Consider the following 15,097-nt stretch of genomic DNA (forward strand, 5'->3'; position numbering starts at 1 on the left):
TATATAATTTAATGCACATTAAATTATGTGGCGGACGCACGTATAACATTCAAGATATACATAGAACTATAAATTATGCGGCAGATCACGTACGTACGTACAACATTCAAGATAGACCGAATATATAAAATAATCTTTTATTGCATTATTCATACAACATCATGTGGGGCTATATATACGTACATATATCCCCACATGGTAGCTAGCTATTGCAAGCATGCAGCTATGCAAGTCAGAGGAGATGAGAGAACCCCTCCTGCTTGAGAAACCAACAAAGACGTAGAATTCATCATGAATTAATTGTATAAAATAAACAAATTCGAATATAAAACCACAACATGAATACTTTTGTCCATTCCATGTTTTGTGCGTGGGCAGGTAGGCGATCACTAGTAGTATAGTTTTTGAAGAGAGGCTTGCAAAGCTGGAAACACAGCACGCCATCCCTGCTGCGTGGGATGAGCTGCATCCCAGAAGAATGCTGATTCGGGGTCCTCACAGACTGTATATTTCTTGGCCCCATTTTCATCTACACTCCCACAGGAATATTCACTGCTTATGCCAAAACAGCATGGCTTCAGCGGGTTCTCAAACTTTATACTTCCTGCACAAAATTAAAATATAGTTCTATATATATTATTACATCCAATAACATTAGAAGTGGTCGATCGATTTGTATGATTCCTGAAAGTGAACCAAAGTTTTATATATATAGGACGAATTAAGGGAATTTATAATGGAAACATCCGGCCTTCGATATATCGATATTCCCCTAAGAGAGTACTAGTAAATAAAGTTTCTTTTAAATTTGAATTTGAATTTTATAAAACTCAGTCCTTAAAAAATTATAATAAGTAGGGTTTTATTATTATAATAATAATAATAATAATAATAATAATAATAATAATAATGATAACATGACTGGGTCAATTGTGATATATATACGTTATTTGTCCATGAATTTCTTCCAATCGGTAATTGTCAATCCCTTTTTTAATGTATGTGTACATGAGTTATGCCTATATATTAATTATTATTTATCAATAAAATCTCGATCCTTTAATATTGCTCATTAAAAAAAAGGGGGGGGGGGGGGGGTAAAAACTGCGGGTTGTTATATGTACCTTTGTTCTCCATAACGGACATGAACGAATCGTAAAGATCAAGAATAACAAAAGAAGAACGACCACTGGTTTCGTTGTTCAACTTTGCCACTGCTTGCTGCAACAAAAGGTTGTGGAAACTCACAAGAGAGTTATCAGTTGCGTTGCATTTTCGAAAAGTGGAACTGGCTGTTCTCGGAGGGAGACATCCCAGGGGCTGTAAACCTGTCACAGCTATTTTTTGAACTCCCAAGCCATGAATACGTTTCAAGTTGACAGCAAGTTGGTTGATCAATGCTTTAATGAATGATTTCCAACCCTAAAACAGATGAATTTGGGATAAATATAAACACCAGTACATGCAAGAATAAGTAATTAATCCTGGAACTCAATATTAGCTAGAGTACTAAACATTTACAATAATAGATGCATGCATGGTTGTTATATACATGATCGTCTTGCAATGAGGACGGCCGGTCTGCCGGGAATAATCTATATCTTAAGTTGAAGATCATATGTGGCGATCGACTAGAATTTAAAGATCCAAGTGTGACCGCTATATATTATATATGGTTGAGATATAATTATAGATACTTGGACGTGCAATATTAGTCAGGCTGATCTGCATTAGACCACAGTGTCATGGGCCCCGCATGTACCTAACCCAGCCACGAGGCCAGGGCTTATGACATCTATTCTCTATACAACGAGCATATATAAGCTGCCAGAGTAGAAACATACAAACATATAAATATAAATATATATATATATATATATAATTTGAATGATCCAAAAGAAAAATAAATAAATAGAAGAAAGCAATATTCCTAATTGATCTTTGAAACGCCAAGTTCTTAGCTAAGATTTGTCTCATGTTCTGTTTAATTAAGCGCTTGTTGATAGTCGATCCCGACAATATATACTTATTGACCAATTATAATATTTGCACGAGTCATTATCATCATGTACTAGTTTAATTCGTTTTAGACGGCTAAAGTGATCGATGCTAGCTAGCTATTAATGAATATATATATAAATTATCTAGAAATAATGTCGAATATAGTCTTAATTTTAGGGGAATCATCATGATCATGTGTATGAAAATTGTAAATAATTGGTGGTCCTATTTTTAAAGGAAAAATTAAAGAAGTTTCCATTATTAATTTTTCCGCAAGACAGGCTGCCATTATATGCACTGAATTTAAATTGTGGAAATATGATAATATACACCAATATTTCTAGATACATGTAAAAGTGTGATACCGACGTTAATAGTTTTCCCATCTCTAATCATGTGGCCAGCATCATATAGAAATGGACTCAAAACGCACACTGATGGCGGCACAGTCAGCTTCCTATAATATGAAGCTCAGAAGAAAATATCTTGATCGTGTGAAAAGCCAATGACCAAAACTCCACAACTAGTAATTATTACCCAATTAATAATTTCTTTCTACTTAAGGGAAATAATGATGATTACTGCTAGATAATTAAGAACTAGTGGCAAAATTTTCACATATGATCAGTACTTATCCTGATCTAGATCTATTGATCAAAGATTCTCACCTGTGCAGATCCATTCCTTGCAATGTAAGTAGTGTAGTCATTACCCACAAGACTGACAAGGCACACAGAGGACTTCAGGTCTCTAGCAGTAAACACCTTTTTTTTTATGAGATGTTGGAAGAAATCGATCTGGGTGGTCATGTTTGGGCCAGGGTACACGACGGAATCAAATGCACCCGTTCCGCCATAAGCAAAGTTCATTCCATATCTCAATAGTGAGATCCAATATTTCCTCCATCTATACTGAATCGGAGACTTGACTCCTATGAACTTGGCTGCGCACATATACATATATAAGGTTCAACACACGAATATATATATATTAGAAATATATGCTTAATTAGTGTGAGAGAGGGATAAGGCACACCAACGTGATATGTAACATCGATGGTAGAAAGAAATGGTCAAATCATGAGAGAGAGAGAGACAGAGACAAGAGACACATACCAACGTAATCAGTTAGGACACGGCCATCGGAAAAACGACCGTATGGTTTACCGGGAAAGGTTATGCCATACGGATGTTTCCAAGCGGATTCAGATTTGTTGGTGTTGCCTGTGTCTGCATATGAATCCCCGAAGACAAAGAGCTTTGAGGGACGAAAATCAGAAGTTAAATGTCCTTGCACCGATACTTGTTGCCCTGCAACAAATCACCAATATAACTAAATTAGATGAGAGAGAGGTAATTATCTTTGACCGAAATGCAAAAGGAGAAGACTTAAAAGTGATAGAACCTGAGAGAAGGAACAAGACTAGGAAGTAGCAGAGAACAGAAGAGAGAAGCTTGTGCTGCGCGTCCATTATAGCTAAGACCATCAAGAGAACAAAAACTTGTGCAACGAATAAATACAGGTGCAAATGCAATTGATGGAAGAGATATCGAAGTCTTAATGTCATTATATATATATTTTACCCATTCGTTACCTTAAATCGAGGTCCTAATTGGCTGGCCTAAGTAACTATTATATCATGCACATTCCGATCTCTGGCATACTCATCAACAATACATCATGTGAAATGAAATTTGGAGATTTAGAATTTGTAAATTTTGTGCATTTAAAAAAAAAAAAACAAAAATGAATACATTTGTCATCATATGAAAAAAATTATTTTTTAATAATAGATCCTATCTATTTTTAAAAAGAGTGTACCAAATTGGTACAACTTAAAATTATATCTAACATTACTAATATATATATATAATATATATGGAGTAGACGACAGAATATTATAAAAGTTCATTCAGTTTTTGAATGGCATGACTAATTGAACTGTCATTAAAGGCGGGCTAGATTAATTGGATATCGTCAATATATGAACACAGACTTTGACAGCAAAAAGGATCATCCGATATACAATATAATATTATATATTTATGACGAGAATATAAATACAGTATAAAATTAATCTCGAGATCAGTCAATATATCACGCTTTTGTTGACGGCCTATCAATAACATATTGTTAGTGAAACATATAATAATAAAATAAAAAAATTACAATAAAATAAAAAATTCAAAGGAAATCAGTTTAGACTGAGGGACAAAAATCTCGTTTTCTATAAGTATATTCAAACTTTTTGCGATATGTAAACTTTTAATTGAACCGGTGTAACAGACTTTCTCTTGACTTATCTCCTCTAAAATACAACATCTAAATTAATCGTCATATATCTCGAATCAACTCTATACAAATTATTCAGCCGGCCCAAAACTCTTTTAAAAATATATAACACCAATCTTTTATCTGAAACATTCTCAATAATCTTAAAACACCATCCTTTTTTTTTTTCTTTTTTTTTTCTCAGTACTATGCGTACAATGATAAAAATAAAAAATGGCTTCATCTTTTTTTCTCTCTACTGCGTACACCCCAGCACCACTTCTTAAAGCCTTTTTTTCTTCAAAAACTAAACGTCTGTTTTTAGGGATCCTACCATCAGATCATGTGCCGTCAATAAATGCCATCTCTTGCTCCTAGCACTACAAGAAATATAGTCATTTGCAACGTTTGTTTTGGTTGCAAAAATAAGAAATAATCGATGCAAATATTTTTTTTGCATTGATTTTTTATTGTCGACAATTGAATATAATTATTTGGTTATTTTTGAATTTTAGTATCCATTTGATGACTTGGTCACTAATTCATTACCTTTTGTGTCGATTTTTATTTGCTGCAAATAACGCAAAATTGGTTGGGATCAATCATCCCAATGCCTGATGTGTCCATTCGCATCCACAATAACTCGATGTAAAAATATACTTTATTTCGATGCAAATGGCAATTAGCATGGCAAATTCAACTGATACCATTCAGCTGAATGATATATACACTATAGCATGGTGCAAATTAACCTGATTTCCAACCAAAAACCCAAATCACCATAGAAATAACAACTAAATTTAATGTGATAATTTTTTGATTAACCGTGTATTTTCTAATTATAGTCATGACAAAAATATAAACTGCAAGAATTTCATTGAATCATGAGAGCATAAAAATCATCAAGACAAATCCAACTATGATTAACAAGTATCTACAAATTGCTGACACATGTATACATGTTCTGCTATTTCATTTAGCTAATTCAAACTCCACATGCATATTAATATATATATATATATATATATATATATATTATAACATGTTACATGTGATGGGCAACAACCACCTAGATACTTAGCTAGTTGCCCATTTCCCCTTACAAGTACTAGTCATGATAATAACATTCAAATAAATAACTTGTTATATATATGCTGTTGCAATTATCCAGTCAAGTGTCACTACATATATAACTAAATTCCATCCCATCAAATGCTAACCAAAACATCTAAACACTTGCCATGTACTGAATTAGTGGAGGGTAAGCTTTAACTTCAAAGGGAATGTTGGGGAAGCAGGTGTACGTTGGTCACATTTCTTCAAACAAACTGAAACCACTTTTAGCATCTCTCTATCATCCTTAGTTCCACCAAACTAAGTTGAGCATTTCAGAAATCTTTAGCATTAAATTTTCCCCATGCTTCTTTCAGGGCAGCAACCAATATGCACATATAAGCAGCCACATCTTCAGCATGCATGCTAAAAAAGGTAAAATCAAAATCACTTTCACCATTAAAAATCTAGATTTGGAATAAATCTAGATGGCAGCCACCAAATAAAGGACTAGAGAACAAAAAAATTACTCGTAAAAATAGTAAGGTACATTTTCTTTACTTCCAGCACTTCCAACAACATAATATCTCAGGAATTTTGCAAATTGTGCTTCTCTCTTGGCAATCTCCTCTGGAGTTTATCCTTTATGAATAATTTTGATAGCAACAATCTAGTTTTTGCATCTGAAGAGAACCCAATAACCAATATGGAGACATTGAGCAGGTACTTGCTGCTTAACCATACACACTTGCAATTTATTGATTTTTGAGTGATTACTAAAGCATAATTCAATGCAAGTGTAACCACTCCGTTCAAAATAAGGAATTCAAAATACCAAAACAAATTGAACTATTAACAGCACCTTCTAAACATTACCAAGATAATAGAAATCTATATTGTGATTACTTAAATGAATTTATAATACATTATTAGATAGATGGTTCTTATAATAATTAATAAGTGCCATTGAGTTTCTTCATCATGCTAGTACAAACCTTTCTTCTAAGTGCCTTCTTATCGATTTGAATTCTTTCATTAGTACAAAGAGTTTTGTTTTTATATTTCCTGTAACATATATTAAACTAGCTTTGCTAAACTAAATGCAACATTGAAAATGTAAACCTGATCCAACACAAAGGGAGTACATATATATCTTTAGAAACTAAAAACATAATTTAATGAGATGATCAAATGAGCGTGCTAAGTTTCATTATTTGTTCTACAAATTAAGCAAATCAAGAAAGTCCAAGTGGCAGCTGAGACAAAGTGGTTTAATAGAATGGTCATTCATTCATCCAAATGACCAGTTTCAGAGTACTATAGTAATCTATACACTGGCATGGTGCATTAATGGAAGGCAATTAAGTACTATAATCGGGAAGCAACTAATGTTTCTTACAATTATAGCCTACCATACTTGGAAAATCCACAACTTCACTTCAACCATGAGATATTAAACATCTTACCCTGAGGTGTTTTGCAATGTCCTTCTCATTACATACTAGGAAGGCATAAATTAACTATAAATAAAAATTAACTTACTAAGAAATTACATAGAACCAACAGGCAGATAGATGTTACCTCTGTCTCACCCATGCTGCTCCTTAATGCCCAATTTCCATCTTCTTCTATCACTTACTCATCATCAAACTTCAGCAGCAACTACAAGAATTTACAAAGGATTAAACATAATATATGAATTCATTACGAATACATCATCATTATCAATCCCTGTTTGGTTACCAAGAAAACTAAGCAATAATAAATAAAGGCTCCTCTTAGCATAACTACTTCACTTATTCTATGATTAGAGCACTAGTAGTGGGCTCAACAAAGCTAAATTATAGCTAAAGAATAGTTAAAATGTGAAATATTGTACTACAATGGGCTCAATAAATCTACAGTAAATTTGGCCATCAACTAGATGGCTGGCTAAATTTGTTGAGGGAAAGACACTAGCCAAATATTATTTTTAGAGTAAAATATTACTTCCAGTTCCCTTGCCATTTCTCTCCCAGCTAGAGCAACCCGCTGTTGCCCAATTTGGGTTTTTGTTATAATTCTTTTAATTTTTTTCAAATAAAATAATGTTATATACGTTACTTTCATTTATAATAATTCCGCTGTACGTTGCCGTATGTTGCCCAATTTGGGTTCTTGTTATAATTTTTTTAATTTTTTTCAAATAAAATAATGTTATATACGTTACTTTCGTTTATAATAATTGAAAACGGCTAGCTAGATTAGAAGATTAATTAATATTTAATATAATCATATTCAAATTATAATTAAAATTAAAATATATAAAAAGTTTAAAATCAATATTTTAATAGAATAGTGAAAGATTTGTTGAACCTATTATTTGGTGTTGTAAAAAGTGGCTAGTTAAAATTTGTAAAAGTAAATTTTCTAACTAAATTTTAGTTAAAGTCTATTGAGCTCACACTAATGCTCTTAGGCTTGTAATTTGGGTGCCCCTAAAATGTTAGCCTAACACACACAAATAGCTCACCTAACAGTTTTATGTCATTAGACATCCAAATCACATCCAATAAAGTTAAGATATTAGCTTGAGAATCCGAAATCCTTAAACTTTATTGAAAAAGAAATCCATCATTTTTGTCACATTTCAATATAACAAACTACAAAAAGAAGTAACAAGTACTCATACCTTCATGTTGGTCACATGAAACAATAGAAAGAAGATACAGAGTCAAACACCCAATCATGTACCAATCAAAAAAATTGAAATCCCTACAAACCTCATTACTCTGTAAATGCAATTTTCAAACCATCCATACAGCAGCAGTTAGAAAATTAAACAAAGAAAGGGAATACAAGTCACTATGGACATTACTATCTTTTGAACTACATGTGAACATTTTAGATCAAACAGAGGAAAAGGTAAAAATGAAATATTATTTGGTGGGGGAGTGTTTGCGCCAAAAATTAGAGAATAATCACAATATTAGTTTGTGGGTAAGGTATTTTTAGTCACAAACCCGAGTAAGGAAACACTTAAAATACCATACAGTGGCGCAGATATCTGGACATGGGGGGGTTCTCTTCTACAAATCTCTAGACACATCCTGTGCCCTAAAATGATAGAGAAACAAAGAGATTACGTAAATACAGAATCAATCACAAGGCAATGAGTGAGAGAGAGAGAGAGAGAGAGAGAGAGAGAGAGAGAGAGAGAGAGAGAGAGAGAGAGAGAGAGAGAGAGAGAGAGAGAGAGAGAGAGAGAGAGAGGAGGCCAGTTAGGGCATGATTCAAGTTTCGAATTTGGGGGAAATCCATCAAGTTTCGAAGATGATGGGAAATCACATAGAAGGGGAGGGGGAAATCACAAATGTGAGATAGGATATGAAAGAGAGGGTTTCACGCTTCCTTCGAGTAAAAAGGTTCATTTGTGGGGGACTGAGATGGAGGAGGAGGGGGAGGGGGAGAGGTCGCCAATGCTGAAGGTGAGGGTTTTGTCACTTCCCACTACCTTTGGGCGGAACCAAGATAGAGGGAGAGAGATTAGGATAGAGACAAAGGGGGAGGAATGCGGTTCCTGAGACAAAGGGGGAGGGGTGCGGGACTGAGATGGAGGGGGTGAGGTTAGGGTAGGGAGCTTAGAAGGGGGAGGGGTTAGGGTAGAGGGCAAGAGGGAGGGGTGTGGGAATGAGGCTTGTTTGAGGGCTTGGGGTATGCATGAATTGTTTTTAATTTTGTAAAAATTTACTTGCCGCGATTTAGTCTCGCCGCAAATAAGGATTTATTTAGCCTCAAATAAATGTTTAGTCTCCCTTTCCCATAAGTTTTATTGCTGCGAAAAACAATCGCAACAAAAATAGGATTTTAAGACGATTTCTCTAGCTTGATGGAAAGAAAATGCCGCTACAGTAATTATTGTTTTTTGTGATGAAAAAAACCATCACAATAGGTATAAAGTCTTCGTAACAAAGTGCATAGTGAATTCTCCAACTATCATTTCCCAACTTCACGTCGTTGGAATTTAGCGACGAAATGAAAAATGTAAAAGATAATGTCCATTTGCAACCATTTATTTTGCAACGAATATAAAATCGATGGAAAAATCTTGTTTTCTTGTAGTGTAGGTTCCAGAAACTAAAAGATACAAATAGCTAGCTGAGTTTTTATTAATCGGTAAAAAAAAAATCTTGAAGATTTTTATGATCAGATTACTCGACACTTTGAAATGATTTGGTTTAAACCTCCTCTCAAAAAAAAAAAAAAAGTAAGGAAAACAACAATAATATTAGAAAAAATCTTACTAACAAATATGCGTATTAAGCGCCACGTACCTACATGATCACCCTTTTAGAAAGAAGGTACGTTAAGGGCCAATGATGTTGTAGCTTCATTTTAAGGGATCAAGAAGGAAATATGAAAGAAAAAGAAAAGAAAAATTAGAAGAAGATTCATGAGGAGCTGCGAGCGAGGACACACTGATCGATCTGGTCATACATAGATACATGCAATTAAAGCTAACCAAGTCAAATAACAAATGTGGAGAGCCATGATATTACACATGGATGCCATCATATCCAAAACATAGGGATCATATTACACATGGATGCCAAACCATGATTGATACAACAAGCTTAGCTAAAAGTATCAAAGCTTCACCAAATATTCATTCAACAGTACTGCTTTATTTTTATTTTTAAACTAAAACCAACAAATATGTTTCTTGAAAGTCGATAATTCCCCTTAAATGGAAATTTATTAAAAACTAATAAAATCTTATTTTTCTTGCTTGCAATCTCATGAGACAATATTTTGTCTTCAACATGCATGTAATGATGCCTACTTCGAAGACACATGAATTAAAATCATTTGTGTTATTGTCATGAATGGCATGCATGCATCTCAAATTCCATCTAATGTTAATAATCATGAAATCAGTATATATATACATATATATATGGCCGTTAAAACTTAGAATGACCAAATATCTCTTTCCAGTCCTATAAATATGTTGACGATGACAACATAGTGCTTAATTTCTTGTAAGTAGCATGTGCTTAACCAACAATTTTCTAGCCTGAATATTAAGTATATACTATTACAAAGTTTTGTCATCTCCCGTTAATTCTATCTCCTCTACCACACAATTAGTCTCTCCTCTTTCACTACAAGAAAATTAGCCCTCACTTCCAATTTTTCGATGCTATTCAAATCCTAACCTAAAATCTGGATAATTAAGGATTTCAAGCAAAAGCGAATGTCAATCAACGGTTACGGTGCAATTTAAAACTATAACCTAGTAAATTTAGGCCTAATTTCATAAAACTAACATCTACAGCGATCAAAAAAGGCAGATATAAATGAAATAAAATAAAAAATTGGTGAAAGAAAATAATGGCATCTTTCAGATTCCAACATCTACCATAACCTCTACATGCTAATAAGCTCCCATTTATGCAAAGCAGTGACAGCGGATGAAGGGGGAGAGAGAGGAAAATGAGTAGAATCAATACCTGTGGTGACGGAAGGACTGCAACAATTGTTAGGTTCGACAATGGCAACATCCGATGCAAAGAGAACCCCGGAATAAAATCACACTGACAATAATCACAAACCCACACAGCGGGATGGGGAGGAAACGAGGACCGTGGCTTCCGCAGAAGGGAAATGAGGTGGTGGAGATTCTAGGGTTCGGAACGTAGGCGAGAATGGTGGTAGATTTCCAGCCGAAGATATGAAGTTGGTCTCCTGGGTACTGAAGGTAGAAGAAATGGGCAAGAGGCGCGAAGTGGAGAACTCTGAACTCGGTAACAGAGGTTGGGGGGGGGGGGGGGGGGAAAAACAAATTCTCCTCCGTTTTCGTGCCCGTAGCCAGTAGCAACGATATTAGGCCGCTGCAAGAAGTTTTTTTTTTTTTTTTTACAACGCATATTGTCGTCGCTATAGACTCAAATTTCGTTGTAAAAAACTAAGTGAAGCGCCCCGCTTCATTGAACCGTGGATCGATGTAAAAATATTGCAAGGCGTAATATTTCGCTGCAAAAGGATATCTATTGTAGCGATTTTAATTGCAGCATAATTAAAAACGCTGCAAAATGGCTAATTTCTTGTAGTGTTAATTCCTTGCAACTTGTATATATGAAGCGTCGACTAGTCGTTTTGAATTTGGGATTATGATCTAATCTGGTATGAATAGAGCGAGCAAGCACATTCTGCAGTAGAGAGATGATTTCTACAAATCACAAATAGAGAAGTCCCATGCAGTCTTTATAAAATATTAGATCTCATCCTAAAAAATTGTAAAAAAAATTATTTTTTATTAATAGAGCCCATAAAAAAAAAAACTCACAAAAAGATTTATCTAATTAGATTTGTATTACTCTTTGGAGTAAAATGCGCCCATTCGTGAACAATGTAGCAACTGGCCAGACACTTTTTTTTTTTTTTTTTAAGTGTTGTTTTGGGTTAACGTGCGAATTGACCATAGTGGAGTTCATGGACCAGGACCATATCTAAATCTGCAGGCCGTGTGCATGGAGCTTCAGCCTGGTCCATAATTTTTTTATGGGCTCAGTCAAGAAGATCTGGACCTACCAAGTTTTACTATACAATCATATTTGAGTTTAAGCGCAGGCCCATAACATTTTATGGGGCGGATAAACTATAACCGGATATCTGGCGTCCCACTTTTTGCCCTGTTGGTGGTGGGCAATATTCAAACCTAACAGAAATAGGTACCCCAACCCCTTCTTCCCAACTTTTTATGGCATCGAGAGGGAAAATGCAACTCTCTCTCCCTCTAGCGGTAAACGATATATCTTCTTTGCTTAATCCGGGAATTACATTCATCTGCACTTGTTTTAGAGACTGATTAACAAATACCACAAGTTTCAGGTCGATCTGCGCCAAATCTCACACACATGACATTATATATATACATATAAATACGTACATATAAATTCCTCTCAATACTTACAACTTGAAAATTAAGCAACAAAATTAGCTTAATTATGAATCATGAGAATAACGGAAATCTACCTATTCTTTAAAGGAGTAATCTTGATAACGAGGCCAGGGAAAACGTCGTCCGGGTCATGGATATGTGGATTGTCTTCGACAATATATGGATCCCCACATTTTTCACCGATACTTTGCAGTGTATCTCCTTCATGAACAACGTAAATTTCATCGCATGGCTTGTTGATCATGATCTTCTTCATGAGTACCGTCGACCGGGCCGCGAATTCGCTTTCACTTGACTCGCAACAGCTCAAAACCAGCATTACGGCTAAGAACAAAGCAGTGTAGCAAGAAATCCTCTCAGCCATTGCAGTGGATGAACAAACACCCACCATGGCCAATTTTTTATCGCTCAAACTACGTAAGTTTGCTTTTCTTTTTGGCTTTCTACAGCTTAATTAGAGGGCATGCATGCTTTCTATAAGGTTTGTGAAATAGAGGTTTTATATTAGATCAGAAAAGGGCCGGGTTCCTTTCGTTTGGTGGTTGGAGTGGGTGCAATTCTTGGCGGGAGTTGAAACGGTGCTCTCAGCGTAGTCGGTATCTGTCAGGAGTTCGACTACGAAGTACGAAGACTTGCAAAGAGGAAAGAGATGAGGAGAAAGAACTGGTTTAACTGCTTTTATCATTAGTGGGATTGGTCTTGGGTTTGACTTGCTACATTTTTTAATATGCTTTTAATTAGGCTGGCGGCCAGCGCCCTTTATTGCTCAAGTGTTTCTCTTGCTTAACTTGTATATTATTGGAGATCGGAGAGAGTGAAAAAAGTCTGGCCCAGGGACCGAGACTCCACTATCTAAAGCAGGTCCGCCAGATTGATAACACCCAAGACTACATTCCTGGTGGGTCCGGTCAACTAAGATGAAGGTCTGTCCGACCCGGCTCAAGACTAATGGAATGCCGACAAGGGTTGCCAGGTGGGACATACGTTGGCCTCTCAACCACCTTGAATCATTAACAACATCAGGCTATGAGGAAGTGTTTGGGAGAAGTAAGTATCGCCGTTCACCTAGAAAAAGGAAGGTTGGCGCTGTCGGAACAAGCCAAGGAGGCTCAAACTCCTCTAGTCCTTAGAAAACAACTATTAGGAAGCATGCATAGAGGTAACCACGACTTCTATACTAAAGATTGAAAGGTAGGTTTCGTTGAAACAGACTGAGAGGTAAATTAAATGATAATTGCAACACAATAAGCGTGGGAATGTATGCCAAAAGAATAATCATAACTCTCCTTGTGAAAAGAGAGGGAGAGACTTGCCTAAGCTGGTTGAGAGGGCATTGAGACATGAGTCAGAACTCAACACTGCTGTAATTATTTCTATTAGGATATCACAAGCCCTAACGGGTTCACATGTGAGAGGATTTGCAAAACCACCACACAACCGAATGTGGTGAGTGATCTCTTTATATATTTACTATATCTGAATCATTTACAAATCATGTACATAATGATGAATGGTAAAATAAAAGGAAACTAAATCAATCTATACAATAGCATTGCTGGAATTAAGGACAACTAAATGAGCCTAGAATTATGGTACGGTTTCCTTAACAGTTTCCTTAACACCCCCCCGCAAGCTGAGCGTCGGATTGGAACAGACATGAAGCTTGGTACGGAAAAACTCAAATAGAGGTCTAGGAACACTCTTAGTAAAGAGATCGGCAACCTGTAGGTGAGAAGGGACGTACTGCGTCTGAAGTTTGCCAGCAACCACAAGCTCTCGAAGAAAATGATAATCAAGCTCAACGTGCTTGGCCCGTTTGTGAGAAACAGGATTAGAGCTCAAGAAAATAGCACTTTTATTGTCACATAACAGGAGTAGTTTCTGTGAGAGGAGGACCTTGAGATCTTGAAGAAGGTGCATAAGCCAGAGAAGTTCAGCTGCAGCGGTGGCAAGAGCACGATATTCAGACTCACAGCTGGAACGAGAGACAGTAGGTTGCTTCTTGGCACTCCAAGAAACCAAATTGTTGCCAAGATAAATAGAGTAACCAGAAGTGGAGCGACGAGTGTCGGGACAACCAGCCAAATCAGCATCAGAGTAAGCAACTAGACACTAGAACCAATAGAGGAGCGGAAGGTGAGACCAAAATGAAGAGTGCCCTTGACATAGCGAAGAATGCGTTTGACAGCCAAAAAATGATCATTAGTCGGAGCATGTAGAAATTGGCTGACAGAGTTGACAGCATAAGCAATGTCCGGACGAGTGATGGTGAGGTATTGGAGGGCACTAACAAGTGATCTGTAAAGAGTGGGATCTGAGAAAGGGGAACCGTCGCTAGTCAGATGCTGAGAGATAACCATGGGAGTGTGAACCGGCTTACTATCAAGCAAGTGGGCGCGAGTAAGAATGTCCCGTGCATATTTCAGCTGACTGATAAAAAGACCATCAGTAGTGGAGGTGGCTTCCAGACCAAGAAAATAACTGAGGGAACCCAAATCTTTGGTGGCAAACTCAGAATTGAGCTTGTGAGTGAAGCTGTCAAGAAGAGAGGGATTGTTGCCAGTAATGATAATATCATCAACATAAAGGAGCAAACAAATAGTGTCAGACTGCTGGTGGAAAACAAAGAGAGAGGTGTCAGCACGACTGCAAGCAAAACCAAGTGTAATAAGAAAAGAACTAAACCGCTGAAACCAGGCACGAGGAGCTTGCTTGAGGCCATAAAGTACTTTTTTCAGCTGACAAACATGGTCGGGATAGCGAGGATCAACATATCCAGGAGGTTGTTCCATAAAGACATTTTCAGTAAGGTGACCATTGAGAAAGACA

General features: G+C 36.1%; 2 protein-coding genes across 3 annotated transcripts; both read right to left on the reverse strand.

The window, feature by feature from the left end:
* Window positions 1-123: 123 nt before the first annotated feature.
* Window positions 124-3,637, reverse strand: LOC122277246 (GDSL esterase/lipase At5g03610-like). 2 transcript variants are annotated; one of them, XM_043087184.1, is made up of 6 exons: window positions 3,596-3,637; window positions 3,406-3,477; window positions 3,117-3,311; window positions 2,670-2,944; window positions 1,125-1,422; window positions 124-604 (listed from the first exon to the last, which is right to left on the reverse strand). In XM_043087184.1, exons 2-6 carry the CDS (start codon window positions 3,470-3,472, stop codon window positions 390-392), a joined length of 1,050 nt encoding a protein of 349 aa, XP_042943118.1. In that variant the 5' UTR covers window positions 3,473-3,477; window positions 3,596-3,637; the 3' UTR covers window positions 124-389. The 2 variants fall into 2 exon arrangements, with proteins under 2 accessions (XP_042943118.1, XP_042943117.1); XM_043087183.1 differs by lacking the exon at window positions 3,596-3,637 and having other exon boundaries at window positions 3,406-3,566.
* Window positions 3,638-12,338: 8,701 nt separating this feature from the next.
* On the reverse strand, window positions 12,339-12,659 carry LOC122275882. The gene has a single exon (XM_043085190.1). The coding sequence runs from the start codon at window positions 12,657-12,659 to the stop codon at window positions 12,339-12,341; it is 321 nt and encodes a 106-aa protein (XP_042941124.1).
* Between the last annotated feature and the right edge of the window lie 2,438 nt (window positions 12,660-15,097).

Source organism: Carya illinoinensis, chromosome 9, assembly GCF_018687715.1.
Source record: "Carya illinoinensis cultivar Pawnee chromosome 9, C.illinoinensisPawnee_v1, whole genome shotgun sequence".
Lineage (NCBI taxonomy): Eukaryota > Viridiplantae > Streptophyta > Magnoliopsida > Fagales > Juglandaceae > Carya > Carya illinoinensis.

Excerpts from the sequence above, each read along its gene's own strand:
- LOC122277246 (XM_043087183.1), bottom strand. The coding sequence starts at position 3,487 with ATGGTCTTAGCTATAATGGACGCGCAGCACAAGCTTCTCTCTTCTGTT. Across the intron at positions 3,312-3,405 it reads AGTCTTGTTCCTTCTCTCAG|GGCAACAAGTATCGGTGCAA; the intron begins GTTCTATCACTT and ends GATTTGTTGCAG. Across the intron at positions 2,945-3,116 it reads TGTCCTAACTGATTACGTTG|CCAAGTTCATAGGAGTCAAG; the intron begins GTATGTGTCTCT and ends ATATGTGCGCAG.
- LOC122275882 (XM_043085190.1), bottom strand. The coding sequence starts at position 12,659 with ATGGTGGGTGTTTGTTCATCCACTGCAATGGCTGAGAGGATTTCTTGC.